Source organism: Camelus ferus, chromosome 23 (genome assembly GCF_009834535.1).
Source record: "Camelus ferus isolate YT-003-E chromosome 23, BCGSAC_Cfer_1.0, whole genome shotgun sequence".
In the NCBI taxonomy this organism is placed as follows: domain Eukaryota; kingdom Metazoa; phylum Chordata; class Mammalia; order Artiodactyla; family Camelidae; genus Camelus; species Camelus ferus.
The window spans coordinates 28870401-28894914 of record NC_045718.1 but is presented as its reverse complement, the minus strand read 5'-3'; the positions used below and the strand labels follow the sequence as shown (position 1 = coordinate 28894914).

The 24514-nt window shown below is 35.8% G+C and overlaps 2 protein-coding genes and 1 long non-coding RNA gene across 4 annotated transcripts in view; all 3 read left to right on the top strand.

The window, feature by feature from the left end:
• The window catches only part of AHCTF1 (AT-hook containing transcription factor 1), an 81680-nt gene extending 75233 nt beyond the window's left edge, over positions 1–6447 (top strand). Inside the window, exons 34-36 of one of the 2 annotated variants that reach the window (XM_032466568.1) lie at positions 2295–2428; positions 3529–3611; positions 4573–6447. In XM_032466568.1, the coding sequence (XP_032322459.1) occupies positions 2295–2428; positions 3529–3611; positions 4573–4762 (407 nt within the window). In that variant the 3' untranslated portion in view covers positions 4763–6447. The remainder of the gene's footprint in view (positions 1–2294; positions 2429–3528; positions 3612–4572) is intronic. The other variant, XM_032466569.1, reaches the window with a different exon arrangement.
• Positions 5982–24514, top strand: part of LOC102509272 (kinesin-like protein KIF28P) — a 55757-nt gene continuing 37224 nt past the window's right edge. Inside the window, exons 1-6 of the mRNA XM_006188171.3 lie at positions 5982–6050; positions 14144–14335; positions 16350–16553; positions 20993–21028; positions 22101–22325; positions 23945–24099. Coding sequence (XP_006188233.1) covers positions 5982–6050; positions 14144–14335; positions 16350–16553; positions 20993–21028; positions 22101–22325; positions 23945–24099 — 881 coding nt within the window. The remainder of the gene's footprint in view (positions 6051–14143; positions 14336–16349; positions 16554–20992; positions 21029–22100; positions 22326–23944; positions 24100–24514) is intronic.
• On the top strand, positions 17506–20433 carry LOC116659260. Its single transcript, XR_004314503.1, has 3 exons — positions 17506–17525; positions 18243–18244; positions 20331–20433. It is a non-coding gene; the product is annotated as an uncharacterized LOC116659260 (long non-coding RNA).

Below are 24514 nucleotides of genomic sequence, written 5' to 3'. Positions count from 1 at the left end.
CCTACTGCCCCTTGTGCCTATTTAACTTGTATTTTTAAAGCTCCTTCAGGGAAGAGTGGGAGGTACAGAGAAGAGTGGTTACAGAAATACTACTGTATGATTAGAAAGCTAGAGACCATCCTCTGTTTAATCGAAACCTGTCTAAGAAACAGTATCTTAGAATTACTAGCTAAAAAGAATGTGAAGTTTGACATTTCCGTGGATTTTCTCTAATTCCGTTACTCAGCAGCAGATATTTAAGAAGGGTTTACTATATGCTTGAGGCTGTACTAGGGTACACATTCATCAGTTCATTTGATTCTCACTACAACCCAGTATAGTATAGGTACTATTTCCTTCTTTTCATAATGAGGAAAATGAAAGTTCAGTGAAACTGAGCACCTACATCAGCCAGGTAATAAGTTAATAGTGATGTCCTGGAGCCAGCTCCTGCTCACTAGTGAGAACCAGTTATTAAATATTCAGGAATTTTGTGAGCCAGCCATGTAGGGACATTTACAGCACATAAGTAGGCAAATGCTATTAATCAGAGCTGTGCCCCCTACCCCCCCTTAAGAAAGCTGTTCACCGGTACGTTACTGGGTTTGAACCTATAGGACTTTTAAACTTCTTAGACCTTAAGTAGCACTGGCCATCAAAACTTACCCCCAGGGAGCTTACAGAGATGAGTGAGAAATTGACATACAAAGAAGTATAATAAAATTTCATCTGGCTGTAGAAGCAGATGGAAGGAATGATGGGGGCTGAACAGTTTTGCATGTGATGATGTATTTCTGTATTTCCTTCTTTATTCTTTTGGATGCAAGGGAAACCATAGGTGAAGAATATGAACTAGAATATGAACAAAGAAGCTGTTGTTCCAGGTAGCCTGAAAGAGAAAACTAAAATGTATCATTTTCATAGAAAGAATATAGGTTTGTCTGTTTTTTAATGCCTAAAGAGGGGAGTTACCACCACCAGTGCCATTTATGCCACTTATCAGCTGGGAGCAGCGATGACTTCTGTTTTTGACATCACCCCTCTTTTTTTGTTTGTTAAGGATCACATGCTTTAAAAGCAGAATTTGACATGTTATAGAACTCTTGTTTGTCCTAATAGGTGAAATAACATTGAACTATAATTTGAGAATTTTATTTCAAAGATTTGTAAATTGTTGCAATAATAGCATCATAACATGCAAACATCTGTAAAGCACTTACCATATACCACACGTTATACTAATGCTTTAATCTTCACAGTAACTTTATAGGTGCCGTTATTAATCCCATTTTATAGAAACTGAGGTACAGAGAGGTTTTAGGTAACTTGCCTTTGGTCCCACAGCTAATAAATCCAGAAACCAGGATTTAGTTTCTAGGAGACTGCACCGTGCCACTTCCATAATTACATTGCTAATTGCCATTAATGTGGAGACCCTAAAGTAAAACAGGAAAAAAAAAAATCTTAAGATCAAGTCTGTGATAGATGTTAATTACATATTTTCAACTAATTCTTAATTAAACCATGTATACTTTTCTATAGAATATCTTCCTATCAGCCTATTTTTCTATATTCTTTTTCTGCCTACTTTTGTCTTTTTGTGATACGGACTTTTCTGTTGTTCTCCTTGCCTGTAACAACTAGCTCAGAATGAGCTGGAAGGAAAGAGGGTTTGTCTCTCTTTGAAAATAAAATTGCTTTTTGAAATAAAAACCTCGCTTCTGGAAAAGTCAAAATTACGAAGCAGAGTAGCTCAGGTTATGCAGGTAGGCATATCTTGGAGATACTGTGGGTTCAGTTCCATACCATCACAATAAAGGGAGTATCATGATAAAGTGAGTCACACAAGTTTTTGGTTTCCCTGTCCATGTAAAAGTTATATTTACACTACACTGTAGTTTATTAAGTGTGCAATAGCATTGTCTTTTTAAAAAAATAGTATGTATCTTACTTAAAAAATACTTTGTTCCAAAAAAATACTGACCATCATCTGCGCCTTCAGCAAGTCTAATCTTTTTACAATAGTAACATCAAAGATCACTGATTACTCTAACAAATATGATAATAAAAAAGTATGAAATGTGAGAATTACCAAAATGTGACACAGAGATGTGAAGGGAGCAAATGCTGTTGGAAAGATGGCACTGATAGACTTGCCACAAACCTTCAATTTGCCATACCTCTTTTTACTGTGCTTTGCTTTATTGCCCTTCATTGCACTTCACAGATAAACTGGATTTTTTTGCAAATTGAATTTGTGTATGTGTGTGTGTGTATGATAATAGTGTTTTTTCTTTCTTTTTGCCTTCCTTTAGCTAAAAAAATAGAGGCTCCTGCACAGTTGAAAGAATTAGTTTCAGATTTATCCTCTCAATTTGTCCTCTCACCTCCTACTTTAAGGACCAGGCAGAAAATCACATCTAATACATCCAAACTTGTGGATAAACTGGTAAGAAATACATGATTTTATTTGTATGCGTATTTAAATGTGCTTTTTATTTTTTTTAAGCAATGCCTCCTAAATAAACTTCTTTAAAAAGAGCAGACATTTATACTAAAAGTCCAAAATTGTCTGTACTTTTGCGGACCCTGCCTTTCAGACAAATCAGTATGTTACTTATGGTGAATTACTGGCAGCTGCCATTTAAATTACCCATTAGGAGAAAGATTTTTAAATTGTAGTTTCCCACCAGAATTTTCTGGATGTATTTCAAATGTAGGTCCCTGACCCCCTGGAGTGTCATCACAGACCACACTTGGAGAGACATTGTTTCAGAGTTGACTATATTACCTAGTTGCACATAACTCTGAAATAAAAGTAGTTCAGGAATTAAGTGTGAGCATGAGACCCTTATGTTTATTAATCTTAATTCATGAGCATTTCTTGAGTTATCTGCTATGACCCAGTTTTATGCAAGGGCAAAGACTTACACAAAAATAATTCAGGCAGATTCCTTGTCTTTCAGGAGTTCAGTTTAATTGAAGAGGCAGAACACACAATTATTTCACAGCATGATAAGAATCATTTATACCCAGATAACCTTATAGACAGAAGGTAAAGGAGACAAGCATTCCTGAAAGAGAAGACAGCAGATACAGAGGCACAGAAGCGTGGCAGTGCATGAGAAAGGGCAGTGGGGCTGTTCACAGACTAGCAAATAGCCATGTACATGTTCTAAGTAAAGTTTTGATGAAAAATTCTAGGGAGGAAAAAATAGTCACTGGTGGACTAATTCTTACGCAGCAGCAAGAACCTGGATTTGGACAGAGGCAACAGGACAAAAGGGCAGTGGACAGTGGAAACATTCCAGAGCAAAATTGACAAGACTTGGAGAGCAATTGAATGTGTGCAGATGGGGGATAATGGGCTGTCCTAGATGACCAGTGTTTCTACCAAGAAATATGAGGATTCCATTTGAGATTTGTTGAGTTTTGATTCATTTAGCACTATTTGGCTATATTCCTTGACTCGGGATAGAACTGTTTCAGTTTAGATTTCAAATGTTTAATTACTTAAGGTTGATCTTGTAAACATTGTTTAACCCATAGGAAGATGATGCTCAATCAATAGAAACTGTGGGAAAGCAGCAAGTGAAAAGAATCAGGGCTACAAAAACAAAACAAGCAAGCAAGTATGACTTTTTCTACATCATATTTTTTTGTTTGTATGTTTCTTAAAATTAGATTTGAGAAGAATCTTAATTTTAAAAAGTGAAATTAAACTCATCAGAAAAGGATAATTCTTAGGGGAATTTTTATGCACTGGCTCCATGTAATTGTTAGATTTCACTGCAGAAAGTGGCTCTCTCTTATAGCACGAAAGCCTATTCATCCTTTTTAAAGAAAGATAGTAGGGTGGGCGAGTTGAGTAGCCAGTGAATATTTGTTTTTGCAATGGGTTGGGGAAGGGGAGTGGAATGTTTTACCTTTTCCTTAGTAAAGATAGATAACTACCAGTAAAATAGTTAAAAATTTAAAAATCCTGTGATTATTTCACTGTAGCAATGAAAACTTCATCCATGGGGAAATTACTCCACTTCAGATATATTTGTGCTTTAGGCATGGTTGAATTTCATAAAAGTACAACATAATCAATTTTCTCTTATTTTGAAAACTGATTTAATGAGAGGTTTTTTTTTTTACTATAATTCATAACACTTTACATATAAATTGGCTTTGTGGATATGTGGAAAATAAGTTGTATTATAAAAATATATTCATATTTTTGAGAATTGTCATTTCTCATACACTTTATTATTGGCCTGCTGGGCTCTCATTCCATGGACTGACTGCTGGTACTTGGCCAATCCTTGTAGCCTGTCAGTATTTATTAATACATATGAAACATTTAAGTGAAAATTCAGCATAATTGTTCTTGAGTATTCTAGTCATAAAGGGAAAATTCTATCATGTGAAACCTTCACTCTGCTTCTAATTAGCTCATACGACTTAAGTTTTAACTTGACTTCTCCTTTATAAAATGAAAGCACTATGAAAGGGTAATCCCTAAACTCTCCTCAAATATACTGGGAAGCCAGTTACATTTTATATTATAATGTGTTTATTCTTACCTGAATTACATCTTTATTTCAGAAACACAGAAGAAGAAAGTTGGTCACCTCCTCCAGTAGAAATTAAGCTGATTTCACCTTTGGCAAGTCCAACTGATGCAGTAAAGAGCAAGCCAAGAAAAACTGCAGAAGTGACAGGAAAAACTCTTGGAAGGAGCAGGAAGAAATTGTCTTCCTTTCCAAAGCAAGTTTTACGCAGAAAAATGCTGTAATTTTTTTCAAGTTTTTAATGTACACCTATTTGTAAAGTCATCAGAATTCTGTGGATTATTAAAAATCATCTAATTTGGAAGAAAATAATTTATATAAATTATTGTAAATTTTTGTAAACATAAGGTCTTCAATAAGTAAAGTAACTCCATATGGAGTGTGATTCTTTTAGTCCAGGCAGTTTTTCTATTTTATATTAAGACTTCATACATTTATATTATATGTAAATATGGCTTATTATTGGAATGTTAAATAAAGTATATACTTCACAGTAGTTTGTGTCTGTTAGATTTTTAAGAGGGGATTTCTGTTTTAATGATTTTATATGCTAGTAGATACTGGTTCAATTTTCTTTCTCTATATAGGTATTAGACCAATTTTAAAATGAGGATTGAACTGTTTTTAAGTTGCTATCTTATAATTTATGCACTTTGCTTCTGTGATTAAGATACCTAATCATAAATTGGGGGAGGTTGCTATTAACTGTTGAAATTGGATTATGGGCATGTAATTTTGCCACTTTTGTTTTTACAGTTCAACAAATTTTGTATATTCTACCTCAAATTAGTAATTTTTTAAGCAATGCTTTGGTTAAATATAATATTGACATTTCTTGTTCAGCAAGCTTAGAGGCTATTTTTTAAGTCTCTTAATTATTCAGAGACTAATTATCCAGGTTAGACTGACCGGTTCACTGCTCACTAGCAACTTCTTAAAAGGTTTTGAGAGGGAAAGAGAATGAAAAACAAATCTGTTTTGTGGCTATTCAGTGCAACTTTTATGTGCTTAATATTAATAGAATGAGAAGTCTGAACAAATTTTATAATATTGCTGTGAAGGGGCTTGCTACTGAATCACAGAAATCCCTTAATATTCAGGTTTTAAAACTAACAAATTCTCATAGGACCTCAGGCACAGAGTATGGGGAAAGAGTGAGTAGATGTGGAAAAAGGAAAAGAAAAAAACACTGTTCTCTGCAGTGTGACTGTGTGCAGTTAAGTGGTGATACTTGATGTAGGCTATAAAATTCATCAATAAATAAGTGTTGTAAAATAATTTATAACAGGTAATTGATAGTATGTAATGAATGGACCATTAATAATTGATTGTCTAGAAACAAACTGCTTTTGTTGGCTAAGCTTTTAATGTTTTAGTGTGAAGCATAAGCAGTGTACTTTCTACATTATTTTTCCACCAAATAACAATACAAATAATGGGAAAATGATGAAAATGCCTATGCCAAGTATTGACAGAGTGAAAGTAGCAGTACGAGTGCGGCCTTTTAGTCAGGTTAGTGATAAATGTTACATTGCCTTGTTGAAAATTTGACTACGACTTTAATTTTATTAATTTTTTAATGATAGTTATCAAACTTGTATTTAAGCTGCTTGTCATTTATTGAATATTAAACTTATTTAAATGAACTTGTTAAATGAGTAATTTAAAGATCTAAACATAATTCAGTAAACAGTTTCTTTGCGCAAGTAGCACAATAAAAAAAATTGACAAGAAAAATTTATTGTCAAGTTAATTTTTAAACCAGTGCAGTTTGGTGAGTATAGATATGTGCTATGTATTTTTAAAATGTACTTTTCCCTTCAAAAGCAATAGATTGTAAGCAAGCAAATTAATTCTGAATGAACTCTATGTATTGTAAATGCTTTTATGTATAAATATATTTATATAACTTTTTACAAAAACACCAGTCATTAAACTGTTGCTACAACATCTTAGATAATACATGGATTATACTCATTCTAGAACATTTACCATTTGTCTATCTTTGATTATCGATGGAGAAGTTGAATTTTAAGATAATTCTAAACAATTGATCCATTCAGCAGACTTTTGATATTCTGCCATGGATTTAACGCTCTTGAGGATACAAAGGAAAGTCCTTGTTTTCCAACAGCTTGTGGTCTTGTGTATGTTAATAATGTATAGCAGTATGTACCATAGTAAGGTAAGTCATTGTGGTACCCAGAGAAAGATCAGGTGTAGTTCATTCTGCCTATAGAGAACTTGAAGACTTCTGGAGCTAGAAGCATTTGAGATGGACATAAAGGATAGGTAAGATTTGGATAAGAGTATGCTAGAACAACATGCAAAGGCTTACTTGACAATAACGGTTCCTGAATGGGATACAATGTAATGATGACCTCATAACGGGTCTTCATTGCCACTTGTACAGTTTGCTTTTTCTCTTTTTACTGTTAATATAAAATACTGTTTTGCACACTTTCAGTTGGTATCAGTTCTGTCCCTTAACATCTATATTGCAGAAAATATTTTAGCAATCAGGCCAACATGTAATTAGATAAATTTATAGCTAGACAACTTTTAAGTGTATCACCTATTTAAGACTTCTAAAGTGGCATGGTTTCTCAGGAAACCGACTCAAAAAGTGTCAAAAGAAATAATCATGTGATCAGTAAATTAAATGTTTTGACAAAAAAAAAAAAAATCATTTTATAACCTAACACATCAACACATTGAAAGTTATCCCAGAGGTGTTTTTCACCAGCCTTTAGTATCACTAAAATAATTGCAAAGTTTTGTTTTTGTTTTGTTTGTTTGTTTTTTGAGTTTTAATTTGAGGGTAAATAGTTATGGATCACAGCTGGATAACTGTTATATCCCCTTAGTGACCTAGACCCTGCCTAATTTTCTAATTTCATACCCAATCTATCTTCATTGTGAGATCAGAGAAACAGCTTTGTCAGGAGCTTTTGAACAGATGAACTTGGGTTCAAAACCTTACTATATCACTTGTCTACTGTGTTGCTTTGAGCAAGATTTTAAACTCTGAGCCTTGGTTTCCTTACATGTAAAATGGAAATACTGGTACCTCACAGGGTTGCTGTTACACTAAGTAAAATAATGTGTAAATCAGTGAGCACTGTGCCTGACAAGTACTTTTTAGTATTAGCTGCTGTAGTTATTTTCACGATAATGTTCTTAAATGTTTTTCTTGAGATTGTAATTCACATACTATACATTTAACTCATTTAAAGTGTATAACTCAATTTTTAGTATATTCACAAGTATATGCAACCATTACAGTGGTCAATTTTAGAACACTTTTACACCTCAAAAAAGAATCTGTACCCTTTAGCTATCATCATTCTCCCAGTCCTCAACGATTAAACTAATCTCTCTGCATGTTTCCCTGTTCTGTACAGCACATGAATGGAATTATGTAGTCTTTTGTGACTGGCTTTCACTTAGCATGATGTTTTCAGAATTTACTTATGTTGTAGCATATATCAAAAATTCATTTCTTTATGCTGGAAAATATTCCATTGTATGGACATGCCACATTTTGTTCATTTCCTCAGTGGACGTTTGGGTTGTTTCCACCTGTTAGCTATTATGAATCATGCTGCTATAAACATTTGTTTACAAGTTTTTGTGTAGACACATTTTTATTTGCTTTGGTCATACATCTAGACATTGAATTGCTGAGTCGTATAGTAAATTATGTTACTATTTGAGGACTTACCAGACTTTTCTAAAGCAGCTGCACCACTTTATATTCCTACTTGCAGTGTATGAGAGTTCTAGTTTCTCTAATCCAGGCCAACACTTGTTATCTGACTTCATTATAGCCATTCCAGTTGGCGTGAAGTGGTATCTCATGGTTTTGATTTGCATTTTTCTTATGATTAATGATGTCACGTATCTTTTCATGTTCTATTATTGCCCACTAGTATGTCTTACTTGGGAAAATGTCCAGATCCTTGTTCATTTTTAAGTTGGATTAATTACCTCTTTATATTGAGCTATTCCTTATATATTCTGGATACAATTTCTGATTAGATAGATGACTTGCAATTTTTCTCCCATTCTGTGGGTTGTCTTCGTTCTTTGAAGCACAAAAGTTTTTAATTTTGATGTCCTTTTTTTTAAAAAAATTGTGCTTTGGTGTCATATCTAAGGATACTTTGCCTAATCCAGTGTCATGAAGATCTACTCCAGTGTTTTCTTTTTCAGTTTTTGCTCTTACATTTAGGTCTTTGGTCCATTTTGAGTTACTTTTTGTGAATGTTATATAAGGTGAGGATCCTAGTTCATTCTTTTGGACATGGCCATCAAGTTTTCCCAGCTCCTTACCTTGTAAAGGCCATTCTTTTTTCTTTTTGTCAGCCTTTTGAAAATCAGTTGATCATAGATGTTTGGGTTTATTTCTAGACTCTCAATTCATTACATTAATCTGTACGTCTGTCATTGTGGCACTACTACATTCTTGATCACTGTTGGTTGTACTAAGTTGTGGTAAGTGTGAATCCTACTTTCTTCTTTGTAAAGATTGTTTTCGCTATTCTGGTTGCTTGGCAGTTCCATGTGAATTTTACAATCAGTATGTCAATTTCTACAAAGAAGGCAGATGGAATTGTTGCTGAAACTCGGGCTCTGTACCCCCAATTACCAAGGACTGAGTTTTAGGATGAAGTAGAAGAGGCAGCTTTATTTTTTTGCCAAGCAAAGGAGGTCACAGTGGGCTAATGCCTCTGTAAGCCTGTTGGGGAGAGAAGGTATGGGGTTTTATAGTAAGGGTTAAAAAAAAGAGCTCAAGGGGTGGTACTAGGTATGAGGTCACATACAGGGTAACAAATTGTTGCAAAATTGTTTTTGCAGATGCAACGGATCTGGGTCCCCTTCTGGGTATGATGTTTTCCCTGGCTTTGGGAATCTCTAAATATTCTTGTGCTTAGAACAAAGGGTGTTTAGGAAAGGGGGTTTGTGAAAAAGTGCTCTAGAGAAAAAAATGCAGTTTAAAGTCAGATTGATATATACTTACAGCATTTAGGCTGAGGCCAGGGGACCTGCACCTTGAACAACAGAATACAAAGAAACCACAAGTGACTGCATGTTCCGTTGAGGTGAGTTATAAACAACAAGATACAAAAAGCAGAAACCCAACTGCCATTTCTGAGGTATCAGGAGCAAAAGCAGGGCGCTGAGCATGATCCCCATGTGCAGCACCATGAGGAGGTTGGGCAGACCATCCAAGCCTCTCCTCTCTCCAGCCTAATCCTGGTTGATTAGGAAAGCATGATCAGGAAAGCCATTTAAACTATTACACAGTCAAGCAGTTAAAAATACCATATTGTCACCAATGACAATAGGGTCCTGCTTGATTACAGGATTCTGATAGAGATTGCATTGTATGTACATCAATTTGGAGAGTATTATCTTTTGATCTATGAAAGTCTTTTGATCTATGAAATGGGATGTTTTTCTAATTTTCAGATCTTTAGTTTCTTGCAATGATGTTTTGTAGTATTCAGATTATGTTTTTTGTTGTTGTTAACTTTATTCTTAAATATTTTTGGTAGTATGAGAAACGAAATTTTCTTAATTTCATTTTCTGATTGTTCATTTAAAGTGTATAGAAATACAATTAATTCTTGTATATTGACTTTGCATCCTGCAACCTTAACTCATTTATTAGTTCTACAAGTTTTTTAGTGGATTCTGTAGGATTTTCTAAGATCATGTCATACATAAATAAGAGATCATTTTACTTCTTCCTTTCATATCTGGATGCCTTTTATCTCTTTTTCCTGCCTGATTGCCTTGTCTATAACCTCCAATACAATATTGAGTAGAAATGTCAAGAAATCCTTGTCTTCTTCCTGATCTTAGAGGGTAATATTCAGCCTTGACTATTAAGTATATTAGTAATGATTTTTTTTTGTCAATGCCCTTTTTGAGATTGAGGAAGTTCCATTCTAGTTCTAATTTGTTGAATTTTTTTTTTATCACAAAATGGTGTTGAATTTTTGTCAAATGCATTTTCTGCTTCTTGAGATAATATGTGATTTTTGTGTTTTATTCTATTGATATTATGTATTACATTAATCATTATTTTAAAGTGTACCCAAGATTTGTTTTAATCAGGTATAGTAAGGTAACAGATACAGCGACAACTTGCCTTATAATTTCCAAGAGAAAGGAGCATTCCATACAGCCGCATAGGTAAGTATCAAAGTTGGTCAGAAGGCAGGAGCAAAGAGTACATGGCTCATAGCCTTACTGTGGTTTCCACAGGAAGGAATGGGCAAGGCATGTAGGCAAGTTTGAGCAGTCTTAGGATTGGATAGTTTGAGTCGTTTACATAGGTTCTGGGCTTTAGTTGGTCAGGTGCTCTCTAGTTGTCAGGTACCTGACCCTTGGGTGATAATTGGGCAGGGAAAATATTGGCTTGGTATGTGGCTAAGGTAAAGGAGGTATTTGGGATATGGACTTTGGATTGGTTGATTTGCATGAAAAATAAGTTGTTTGCTATCTCTAGGAATTCATTAGTCCTGGGAGGGACAATCTTTCTAGGTCCCAGGTTGTCAAAGCATCATAAAATAATAGAAAATAAAAAATATGATCAATAGAATCATTTCCAGATATTAAACCAGCCTTGCATCCCAAATGATCCCTTGCATCATTTGGTTATGGTGTATAATTCTTTTTGTATGTTCCTGGATTCATGTTGTTAATAATTTATTGAAGATTCTTGTATCTATATTCATAAGAGATATTGGTCTGTAGTTTTTGTGTGTGTGTGTGATGTCTTTGGATTAGGTATCATAAAAATAAGTTCGGGAGTGTTCTCCGTTTTGGAAGAGTTTATGAAGAATTGGTATTAACTCTGTAAATGATTGATAGAATAAAGTAGTCAAGTCATTTCTTTGAGAGTTTTTTGTTTTCTTTTACTACAATCTTCACTTGTAGGTTTATTCAGGTTGTTTTATTTCTTGAGTCTGTTAATACTTTGTATCTAAGAATTTGTCAATTTCATCTAAATTTAGCTAATGTAATCAATTGTTTATACTATTCATTTATAATTTTTACTTTAATCTGGTTTCCTTTGGTTCTGTGAATGTTTGTAATGATAACTGTAAAGTCTTTTTCTGATAACTCCAGTATCTGGTCACTCAATTTCTGTTGCCTGCTTTCCTTCCAGTGTGTGAGTCTTACTTTCCTATTTCTTCGCATGCCTCATAGTTTTTTTTATTGGAAAGTGGACATTTTAGATGATATATTGTAGCAAGTCTGGGTACTGGTCCTCCCACCCCTCAGTAGCTTGTTATTCTTATTTGCTTGTTTATATGTATAGTGATTGGCTGGATTATATTAGTGAAATCTTTCTCCCACCAAGTTCTAATTACTTTTGCCATAATCTTTGCCACAAATATTTTCACCATGTGACTAACTGGCCATGGGGCAGTTTTACCATAAAAAAAAAAATAATGAAAAGTAAAAGGGAATTAAACGACTTTATTTCAAAATACAAAATATTTTAATATGTTTAAAACGTATGTGTATTCATAGCAATACTGCACAAATAACTGGTTTTATTTTGTGGGTTGTACCTAAGCACTTATCTACAAAATCTTTCATTTATAGTATAATGCATTTTTTTGGCTTATTGATTCATTTCCTCATTGGTATTGCACTTTTTCTTTTTCACTAAAATTTCTTCCTTCATTAAGAGAGGTATCAGTTTCCAAACAGTAGGATGCGTATTTGTAATGGAGCTTTGTATTGTGTTGTGAAAGCCTCTGTCTACACTGTTGTTTGTTCTTGGCATATTGTCACCTGTCCTTTGATGGACGTTCCAAAGTTCTATGGGAAATGTGAGTACAACTCTGTGCTTTTAAGGTCTTTGCCTCTTTATTCTCTAAAGTGTGTTTCAAAATAAGAAACAAACTCTTGAGGCAAATAAATCATCGTCATCTGTCAGCTTGTTAAAGCCATCGATAACATGGATAACTGGAAGAAATGCTAATGCATTTCAACCAGTTGGAACCAAACTGTCAACCAGTTATTTTATCTTTCGAGACAAAATTGCCTTATGACCAGTTAGTTTATGCAGTGAAATGTTTGCGGTGAAAATGCCTGCAGCAAAGATGTTTGCAGCAAAAAAGTGCTTAATGGCGAAAATATCAAACATCAAACAACACCCCTACTTTTGTTGTTGCTCCTCAAAAAGATACAGCTTTTGGTATGCCCTGGTCATCCAAGGTTGATAACAGTTTTGGTAGGGCCTCCTGTCTTTCTTGACCACGTCAAGCTGTAAACCCCGCTGACTGCTGATTGTTTGCTATGTTGTTTTCAACAATGCCCTGGGGTACAAATTGCTCTACAAACTAATTCAGTCAAATTCTGGTCCGTTTGAAAGGAATAGTTTCTGAGATCGATGTTTGATATATTTTCTGAGTCCAGGTAGGTTCCTCCCAGCTATCTTATTCCCCAGTTCCTCCCCTGCAAATTAGAGAGCCTATAATTTAACCTGTATCTTCAATCTGCCAATTGCCTTTCATCACAACCACCCTAGGATTGAACTTCTCTACAGGAGCAAATGAAGTCAGTTCTTTTGGGAAGAGATTAGGTGCTATCTGCCCAAGCAGGATCTCTAAACTAGGGCTCTGGACTTGGGGGTGGGGACAACAGCAAGCTACCCTATGTGACACCCTGCTCTAAAAGGCTAGCACTTGGTAAATGTGGAAGAGTAGTCTGAGATCCTCTCAGCTTGTCTCTCCTGGCATAGAACCACCACCTCAGGAGCCAGGGTAAGCAACCCCAGTATTCTCAGCATGCTGCAACCAAAGTGGAGCCTCCATTCCATGAGTGGAAAATGGGTAGAAGAAGGAACTCCCGTCTCTCAACCATACTTTCCTCAGACTTATCCTCAGCCACAGGTAGATGGGAGCAGGGTAAGAAATGCCAATATTCTCCTCCCAGGAAGAAATCCCTCCTACTGGAATCTGGGGAGAAAGGGAGGCCCGTGGTTTTAGCTCTGGCATTCCAGAGTAGTCTCCACTTTGCTGAGTTGGCAAGGGAGAGGGAGGGAGTGGTCTTGCTTAGCTACCACAGACTCTTCTTTCTTACCAAATTTTGATAGATTTTATTGAATTGATATTCCTTCATTGGCTGTTTATTCTTATTCTTTTCTTTTTTGGGGTGCGGTGTTGTTTATTCTTAGAACCGTTTCCAGAGGCTTAAAATGGTTGGTTTTTTCATTGTCATTTTTTCATTAATAATTTTCACCAGTTTTACAGGGGGAGTGGGACCGTGGAGCTTCTTTCATTGTGATGCTGAAAGTGGATCTCTGACGCTATAGTCATTGCTATTAGTACAGTTGGGTGTTAGATATGCTATTCTCAGAAAGGTAATATGACTAGAGACAAGCCTTTCAAAAATTCTAAGGAAGTATAAGAGCAACTGTTGTCATAACAGCTGCTAAGAATAACATAATTAGAGAACAAAATGAATGAACGGTAAGTTTCTGGCTTAATTTTTTACTAAATATGAAGACCTGGAAAACAATTGGATGACAAAGAAAAATTGCATTGATTGACTCTCAATTTGTAATTTGACTATAGAGAGAGAAGAATTCTGGAAGCAAATGCGTGATTTCCATGCATTCCAGGACTACCATTATACAAGACCCTAAGAATCCAGAACATATGAAGATGTTTACTTTTGACCTGGCATATTGGTCTCACAATGGATTTCAGAAGGATAAAGATGGTGTGTTTATTTCAGCTGACCCAAGCAGTAAATTTGCAGGCCAGGTAAACTGCTTTAAAACAACTTCGATGGAAGTTGTTTCTTTTTTAAATTTAAGTGTTAGCAGTGTAACAGTATAATAATTTTTAATGCAAGAATGGTACAATATATGCTTCCATATGAGAATTTGGTTTTAAATTTATTCCTTTTCATGATAAACATGAGGTCCAAAAAGTGCAACTATTGCTTAGTTAAAATTTTAGACACTCAAATCAGTTATTTCCCAATGTGTTGACATATTTTGAAAAACGAATGTCAGTCAAGTCGATTAGTTTTCCTGAGATAAGCAAAATAAGCAAAACTTGTGAGGCACTCAGCATTTGAGAACTTTTGGTTTATTGACTATTTATCACGTACTATGCACTATTCTGCTGTAAAGTTGCTCACAATTTGGTGTTAAGAGACAGGCAAAAAAAAGTACATTCAGATGTTACAGGTTCTGTGACAAGAATATGTATCCAGACAACTACGTGCAAAAGAAAGAATGTTGTACACTTGAAACTAATATAATGTTATATGTCCATTATATCTCAATTTTTTTAAAGATAGCTTTAAAAGACTGCAAGAATTATGCTGTAAAGAGACTTGACTAACTTTGTCAACAGCATTTCCTCTCATTCACAGTGAAGATGAACACCTATTTTTTCTTGACCACCTATTAAAATATTTCAGAATATTGTTTCACATACTGTAGTGCAGAAAAATGTTTCATGTAATTGATTATAGGAGGGTAAATAGGAAGAAATTAGAAATGTAGTTTTATGACTTCTTGGTTTACCTAATATATGAATCACTGACACCCAAAAGAGATTTCAATGGAAAACTGTACAGAAAACTCTACAGCTAACAAAATTTATAGAATGATTCAATTCTCTAAGATTTTATTTATTTAATAAAATTCTATTTTAAAGTTTTCAGTTCATAAAAGTTGACAATAAAAACATTTCTCCAAATCTCCAAGTAGCACAGAAAGAAAAAGACAGCAAAACTAATTACTAAGCTTAGTAAGCGGTCCTTAGTTTTAGCTAATAGCCCATAAGGTAGACTGGATATCCATTATATAAATATAATTTTCTGGTAAGAGTATGGTCACAAGGTTCTGAAAAACCACTGACTAGATTCTATGGTTTAAGTCTGGAGCTCCACTAACGCTTGTACTGCAATAATTTTTCTTCTTTTCTCATGAGAATTGAATAGTGTAAGAATATTGGCTATTGTCTGTGGTCCATATATAAGTCACTCTATGTTGGTATGTGCATCTTTTCCAGAAATAAAAATTATATAAATAATACAAATATATATATTGCAAAAAGTGGAACATGTAATGCTTACTATTTTATTGATATTAGAGAATAGAATGTACACTTTGAAACAGCCTCAAATAAGAGAATTCATGCTGACTGGCAATAATATGTAATAATAGCTATAATATTATAGATAATACAATAGATAATAAAAGAGCCAGACCACACTCTCTCTTCTAAGCAATTGTGGGCACAAGCACCGTCTCCCACTTAAGGAAAATAAAAGGTATATGTGTATATGTATGTGTTGGCCTCAGAACCACCAGGTCTTGTGAAAAAAGCATTCAGCAGCAGTGGGCTAGAATTAATCTAGTCATTTTGTGATGTTATTATTTGAATGAAAGAATACAGAGAAAGTAGAAAACACTTTGACCTGTCTCTGTCCCTTGGTGCATTGAAATTTTTGTCTAATTGCTGAATTTTACAGACCTAGCCCATGTTTTGTCAAGGGTGTAAAATACACAAATCCGATACTGATGGATACTAGCTGGTTGAAGATCCATGGTGATCCCTGGTAATCAGTGTTTTCCAAATTGACAAATCCCTTTTTGGTTTCTAGCTTTATTCCATTGGTTCTAAGAAAGCATCTGAGTTATACTTCCAGTTAAGTTGTATGATACTAATTAAGGTGGAATTCATTAAAACCAGAATATTTGATTTTAAGAGTACTGTGAAAAGCCTGTGCTGAACATGATGCCTGTGATCTTCTTTCCAGAGAGATGTTTTCCACGACCTTGGCAGGGGGATTCTGGACAGTGCTTGGCAAGGCTATAATACTACTCTCCTGGCCTATGGCCAAACTGGCTCTGGAAAAAGCTATTCCATGATTGGATTTGGAGCAAACAAGGGTATTATTCCAAATGTGTGTGAAGAGCTATTTAAAGCAATTGAGAACCGGGAGAAAAATCAAGAATACCAGGTATGTATTATTCTAAAACTCCTTCTTTAAGAATTTTTTTTCATTTTAGAAATTCCCTGTCCCCATTGGAAGTTATCAGCATCTCTATTTTAGGATAATATTAATTTTCCATACCAAAATGTTTACATGATTACCAAATCAATTTGCAGCTAAATAAATGTTAAATTTTTCTGGTTCTATGGGTGCAAACCAAAGGAAATATTTTTAAAAGGCATTTTGAGTATGATAGAAGCAGGCTTCTTAAATGCTGACAATAATGAAGGAATATTGTTGAGGCTTATAACACAAAACCTAAGCTAACTTAAGTCTCTGGTTCCCTTTGCTCCCCTCTTCTACCAAGGTTGTGAGTGTGTTCTCATCTTAATTTTTATTTCTAAATAAAGAATATTATTTTGTTTCTTAATTGTCCAAGCGTAGTTTCTTTTTTTTAAATTTTTTTAATTTGAAATATTGTCAGTTATAATATGTCAGTTTCTGGTGTACAGCATAATGTCCCAGTCATGCATATATATACATATATTTGTTTTCATTAAAGATTACTACAAGGCATTGAATATAATTCCCTGTGCTATCCAGAAGAAACTTGTTTTTTATCTATTTTTATATATAGTGGCTAACATTTGCAAATCTCAAACCCCCAAATTTATCCCTTCCCATCCCATTTCCCCAGTAACCGTACCATTGTTTATTTACTATGTGTGTGAATCTGTTTCTTTTGTAGATGAGTTCATTAATGTCCTTCTTTTTTTTTAGATTCCACATATGAATGATATCATATGATATTTTTCTTTCTCTTTCTGGCTTACTTCACTTAGAATGACGATCTCCAAGTCCATCTATGTTGCTGCAAATGGCAATATATATATATATATATATATATATATATTTATGGCTGAGTAGTATTCCATTGTATGAATATACCACATCTTTTTTATCCAGTCATCTGTCAATAGACATTTAGGTTGCTTCCATGTCTTGGCTATTCTATGTAATACTGCTATGAACATTTGAGTGCATGTATCTTTTCAAATTAAGAGTTCCCTCTAGATATATGCCCAGGACTGGGATTGCTGGATCATATGGTAAGTCTATTTTTAGTTTTTTGAGGAATCTCCATACTATTTTCTGTAGTGGCTGCACCAAACTACATTCCTGTCAACAGTGTAGGAGGGTTCCCTTTGCTCCACACCCTCTCCAGCATTTATCATTCATAGACTTTTGAATGATGGCTATTCTGACTGGTGTGAGGTGATATACCTCATTGTAGTTTTGATTTGCATTTCTCTGATATTTAGTGATATTGAGCATTTTTTCATATGCCTATTGGCCATTTGTATGTCTTCATTGGAGAATTGTTTACTTAGTTCTTCTGCCCACTTTTGGATTATGTTGTTTTGTTGTTGTTGTTGTTGTTGTTATTAAGTTGTATGAGCTCTTTATACATTCTGGGAATTAAAGCTTTGTGAGTCGCATCACATGCAAATATTTTCTCCCATTCTGTAGGTTGTCGTTTTGTTTTGTTTATGGTTTCCTTTGCTGTGCAAAAGCTTATAAATTTCATTAGGTCCCATTTGTTTATTTTTGCTTTTTTTTCTGTTGCCTGGGTAGACTGCCCTAGGAGAACATTGCTAAGATTTATGTCAGAGAATGTTTTGCCTATGTCTATCAGTGGATGAATGGATAAAGAAGATGTGGTATATATTTACACAGTGGAATACTGTCCATCTGTCAAAAAGAATGAAATCCTGACATTTGCAAAATGGTTGGACCTTGAAAGTATTATGCTAGGTGAAATATGTTAGGTGGAGAAACTCAATTACTAAATGATTTCACTCTTATGTGGAATCTAAAAAAACAAAACAAAAACAAAATAAAATGAAAACAATCTCATAGATAAATTTAGTGGTTATCAGAGGAGAAGAAGGTTGGGGGATGAGTGAAACTGGTGAAGTGAGTCTACTGTATAGTGGCGCATGGTAACTAGTCTTGTGTGATGATCATTTTGTGGTCTATACAGATGTCTAATTGTAATGCTGTACACCTGAAACTTACAAAATAAAAAAGTTTTCTTCTATACTCCACATTGTGTGTTTTCTCTGAGTTCCTATTTTCTATTGTTTATTTTGATCTCTCTTTCATACTGGAAGCTATCCTTGTTTGCTAATCCTTGACCAATTGTTTATTTTAGTTCCCTTTTCTTTTAGCTTCTTCCTTTGTAGTTTGATGATTTTCTTTAGTGGTACGCTTGGATTCCTTTCTCTCTAGTTCTTGTGTATCTATTGTAGATTTTTAATTTGTGGTTACCACGGAGTTCAAGTATCTTGACTTATACCTACATCTAGCTTTAAACTGGTGGTCATTTAAGTTCAAACACATTCTAAAAAAAATCTACATTTTTTTGCTCCCCTTTTCCATGTTTTGTGTTTATGATGTCATATTTTACAACTTCATGCTTATCTCTTCACCGTTTAATTCTAGCTAACTATCATTTTTGTCTTTTAATCTTCATACTAGTTTATTTAAGTGGTTGAGCCACAGCCTTTACTATATATTTACCTTTATTAGTGGAATTTTTCTTTTCCTACAAGTTCTTACTTGTTGTAGCCTTTTCTTTTCTACTTAGAGAAGACTTTTTAACATTTCTTTTAGGTTGATTTAGTATTGGTGAACTCTGAGTTTTTGCTTGTCTGGGAAATTCTTTCTCTGTCCTTCAATTCTAAATGATGATCTTGCTGGGTAGAGTATCCTAGGTATGTCTTGGGTTGGGTCTGTTTGGGTTCATCTTGTTTGGCACCCTCTGTACTTCCTGTACCTGGATATCTCTTTGTTTGGTAAATTATTTATTTATGTTTTATTAGTTGTTTTTTTTGGGGGGGGATTTCACTTATTCTTTCATTTAAAACAAATTCCTCTGTCTTCTCATTTTCCTTAACTTTCTCTGTCTCTCTAAAGTTAGGTGAAACAGTTACCTGTTGCAGTCTTGCAGAGGTGTTTTTGTGTGAGCTTATCCCTATACAATTTGTGTGTGCCCAGTGGCTTTGGTGGGAGAGCTGAATCTGACATGAGCACATGAGTTAGGTCTTCCCCCAGGGTGTGCTGGCAGCTATCACCCTGGTAGGAGCTGGGGCTGGAGTTGGAGGAACTAAGGTCAGACCTAGGTGTGTGAGCCAGGGCCTCTCCCCTCTGCTCAGTGACTGTCACTGCCCTATACGGGGTAAGGCTGAGTCCCAAGTTGCTGAAGCAGAAGCTCTGAGGGTTGGATCCACGCTGGCTCTGTTCCCTCTTAAGTGTGCTCTTCCTCCTCCTCCCAACAGAGGAGAGCCTTTCTGGGGCAAGAGGGGCTGGAGGCTGGAGTGGATGCTCGGCTCAGGCTGGAGGCTGGAGTGGATGCTCGTCTCAGGCTAGTTTCACTCGCAGGAAACTAGCCAGAGTCCCATGACAGTTTTACTCTCTCTCTGCCTTGTTTTGGGAGTAAGCAAGTGTGTGTACATTCTGTGAGTGGAATCTAAGTTTCTTACAACCCTGCTGTCAGTCCTACTGGTTTTCAAACCAGCTATGGGGACTCATCCTCCCAGTGTCATACCCCAGGGCTGAGGCTCCCACTATGTGGTTCAAGCCGCTCACTCTCGAAAAGGATCTGCAAGCCTGTGTAATACCCTTCCTCTTCTGTGTCTCCTCCTAGGGTGCAGGTCCCAACTGATTGTTCCCTTCCCTTCCTAACCTGATTCTGTGTGGACCTTTCTTTCAGCCTTGGTTTTGTAAGAGTCTTTCTGCTAGTTTCAAATTTGTTTTCAGTGAGAATTGCTCCACATACAGATATATTTTTGATGTGTTAATGAGGGGAGGTGAGCTCTGCATCCTCCTACTCTGCCATCTTGATCTCCCCTCCCATTTGTTCATTTTAAAACATGAGTCACTCTGAAGCTAGTTGGAAGCTCTGAGGACGTTAGGTTTGACTGGCAAGATTCACCACAAGGTGACTAATAGACAGGCTGGCTTTTCACGGGTAGGGGATGATGGTGGCAAAATGTCAATATCTTAGAACATTTTCTCTAGACTAGAGTCATTCAGATCCCTCCAGTCTCCTGTTTAAGAGATGTAATCCTGGCTAGCAATGTTCCAGAAGCACGGTACAGTAAAGACCAATGTTTTTTTCTACATATGTTCAGATTGGAGGGTAAGCAATAAAGAACAACTTTTTCTGTTCACAGTTGAAACTGAAACACACACAGAGTTTTGTATCTATTTTTAATTTATATTAAGAACTTCGTATCATTAAAATTATTTGAGAACCTCGTATTGCATGGGAAAGAGCCTTACTATATTTAATATTAGCCTTTTCCTTTGTTATACATTTATGTTGTTTCCATGTTACTTTTTTTTCCCCCCCAAAGATGTCTGTTTCAAGAGACTCTTAATTTATGCTCTTTTCTACACAGGTTACATTCAGTATGCTGGAAATTTACAACGAACAGGTAACAGTGATTATATTCTGACATACAAATCTAACTTACTCTCTGCAGCTTAATAAACGTCAGGGGTTCCCCCTCACCTATCCTGCACGTAAAGTCAAAACTCATCAGCCCGGCATTGACCATCCAGCCCTAACCTCCCTCTTTTTAGGCAGGTTCAGCTTCGTTTTGTTTCTTTTTATCTCCACAGTCTCTGTGCTTCAGCCACATAAAACTGCTCTTGCTTTCCAGAACATGTCATTCTTTCCTGCATTTATCCTTCCTCTTCCTGAAATGTCCTCCCTGCTTCCTCTGGCCTGAAAGAACCCACTAGACTTCAAAATCCAGCTCAGATGTCAGTTCCTCTATACATGCTCAGACAGTTGGCTTCAGTCAGCCTAGCTTCAGTACAGGGGCGAGCAAAGTACAGATGGAAAACATTTTAGGCTTTGGGGGCCATAATGTCTCTGTCACAAGCACTCAGCTCTGCCCTCACAGCACAAAAGCAGCTACACGTAAGCGAGGATACGTGAGTGAGTGGACGTACCAATAAAACTGTTTAGAGACTGAAGTTTGAATTTCAGATAATTTTCACATGCTACAAAATTTTTTTTTTCAGCCATTTAAAAATGTGGAAAACTTTCTTCCCTTAAGGATCATACACAAACAAGTGGAGGGCTGAATCTGGCTCCCAGGATGTAGTTTGCCTGATCATAGTTAGAGCATTCTTTGAAATCCTCTCATTTACGGGCTGTGTGACTTTGGAGAATCACTTTATCTCAGAGCTCAGTTTGCTCATTTATAAAGTAGAGGCTTTAAAATAAGACACTGCGCACTGAGATGTACTGAATTTTAAATGTCTAATGCAGTGCCTATCACATATATTCAGCAAGTGCTTTTCCATCCTGGCCTCTCCCTTTGCACTTATATTATGCTGTAAATTTTTATTTACATATTTATATCTCCAGAATACATAACTGCACCTTTCTATTGGCAATACTTAGTACAATATTTGGTCTAGAATGGATGCCCCTAAGGTTTGCTGAGTGGGTAAACTGACAAAGGTATCTAAAATTATTTATTCTTTTTTCCACAGGTAAGAGATTTGCTGTCCAGAACCAAGAAACCTGGAGGGCTAAAAGTAAGAGAAGACCAACAGCTGGGCTTTTATGTGGATGGTCTGAAGTCAGTGCCTTGTGAGAACTATGCACAAATTGAAAGACTGATGGAACAAGGAACAAAAATAAGGACCACAGCTTCGACCAACATGAATGCCAGCAGCAGCCGTTCTCACATGGTCATCACCATTCAGTTCAAGCAGGTGAGATTCAAATGGATGCACTGTCCGGACCTCCCACCAAGGTGGTCCATGGGAAGGGGTCCCAGGGGCATTATGGGCTGGTGAGTATTATGGAATCTTTTTAGATTTGACCTATGGATTAAGGTGGCCACTTTCAATCATAGGCTACAGGGTCAGAAGCAGGAGAAAGTGAGGCACTTGCTCTTTTCTTGCCTCCCCCCACATCCATGCCCCACCCCGGCTAAGTGAGCACATTACTAAGGGAGGGGTGGTAGTAAGGTCTACCAGATCCCAGAAGTGCCCGTGGGACTAAGGCTGCCTTCCCTCAAGAAAATTCCATGTTCTGAGGAATGAGTTTTGCCACCCTAGTTGATCAAATGGGGGAAATATGACAGTGACTCTGTGGTTTGTCGTGGAGAATTCCATTAGTATCCCTTCTGTTCATCACCAATATGATGATGACCAGCTTTCAGATCCATGAGCCTAGGGGACCACTGGATACTGAGGTGCCTCTCTAATGTTTGGAAGTACCAGTATAAAGTCTTTGAAACCGGGCAATCTATGTAACCCTCCACTAACTAGAATCTTTGGTAAACTAGAGCATACTTTTCTCCTTCGTTCTCCTTGGTGGATTTCAGCCAGTGATCTCTACCATTATCAGAAATGGTTATTCACAAAGCCTGGGAAAACATTATAGTTAGCTACAGTTTTACCACCTCTGTTCCCTAAACCGCAGCGCTGGTAACAGATAAAACAGTAATAAGTGAACATTGTCCTGCTCTAACCAGGGACAGTGGGAAAATACTAAACCATGTATGACTGTTTACGAGTTCTGAACCTTTGGGAAATTTAACTTTCTTGAGTCTGCGTTTCTTGTTCTGTAAAATGAAATAAATAGCTATCCTCATAGGAATATTGGGAAGCTTAAATAAGATACCGCATTTTAAAGAACTTTGTAAACTTTTAAGTATTATTCACTTGATTTTGCAATGTTGGTAAGATTCATCAACTTCATATATGATTTGCCCTGCTATTTTTTTTAACTTGGTATTTAGAGGCAAGAGATGAAATCAACTGAAAAAATGAGCATATTCTGTTTATTGGTGTCAGTAATAATATTTACACCTATTAGTGTATGCCAGGCATGGTTAGAACCATTACACCTTTTATCGTTTACCCTCATAACATCTCAGTCATATGCTATCATCCCTAGTTTACAACTGAGAAAGTTGAAACTCTGAAAAGCTGTCATTTGCTCATTGCCATGTAACCAGCAAGGGAATCTGCAGGATTCCAAAATACATTGTTCTTTCCACTACATGACATCTTGAACAGTTGCTTATTTTGCAGATTTCACAGTATATTTAAACTGCTTATTGATCTTAGAAATACTTGGTATCTAATATAACATTGGAAATTGCTTTGCAAAATTGGGAAGGGGCAACTGAGACAGCTGGGCCCAGTAATGTGGTTGTAAAATGTCATTGTAAAGAGGATGGCATTTTAACTTGTAAATTTTATTATGCCTTTTCTGAGTGGAAAATATAATTAGAAAAAAATATTTTAGAATGTAAAATAGATCGACTTCTTATGTAGCCTGCTACTACTCTAATAGCATGACCTGTGGTGCTTCCTCTCAGGTTTTCCTAGACAGAGACCTCACCAAACAATCCAGTATTAATCTGGTGGATTTAGCCGGAAGTGAAAGGCAGAAATCTTCAGGATCAGAAGGAGACAGACTGAGGGAAGGATCTCGAGTTAACTTAAGTTTAACCAATTTAGGAAATGTTATCAGGTAAATAATCAGTGAATAGGTAATTATTTGTGCCATAAAAATGACCTCAAATATCAAAATTTAGATTAATCATAACCCTTGGTTCGTGACCCACTATCATTGATTCATTCCTGGCCCTCGTATAGACTTTATTTTAAACTAGTTAATTGCTTTTAAATAAAATAACCAACACTAAAAAAACACCATACAACCCAAGAAACAGTTGGTATTCCTTTCCTGTGCTCCCTTGGGGGTAACCATCATTTTGAATTTTATCTTTATCTCCCTTCCTCCCCTCTTCCTTCCTTCTTTCTTTCTCCCCTCTCTTTCTTCCCTCTTTCTTTCAACCTTCCTTGTTTTATCACATGAGTATTATTATTTAGTGCACTGGTTTTTGTATTTTATAAAAAGGGTAAAATGTTATATGGTCTTCTAG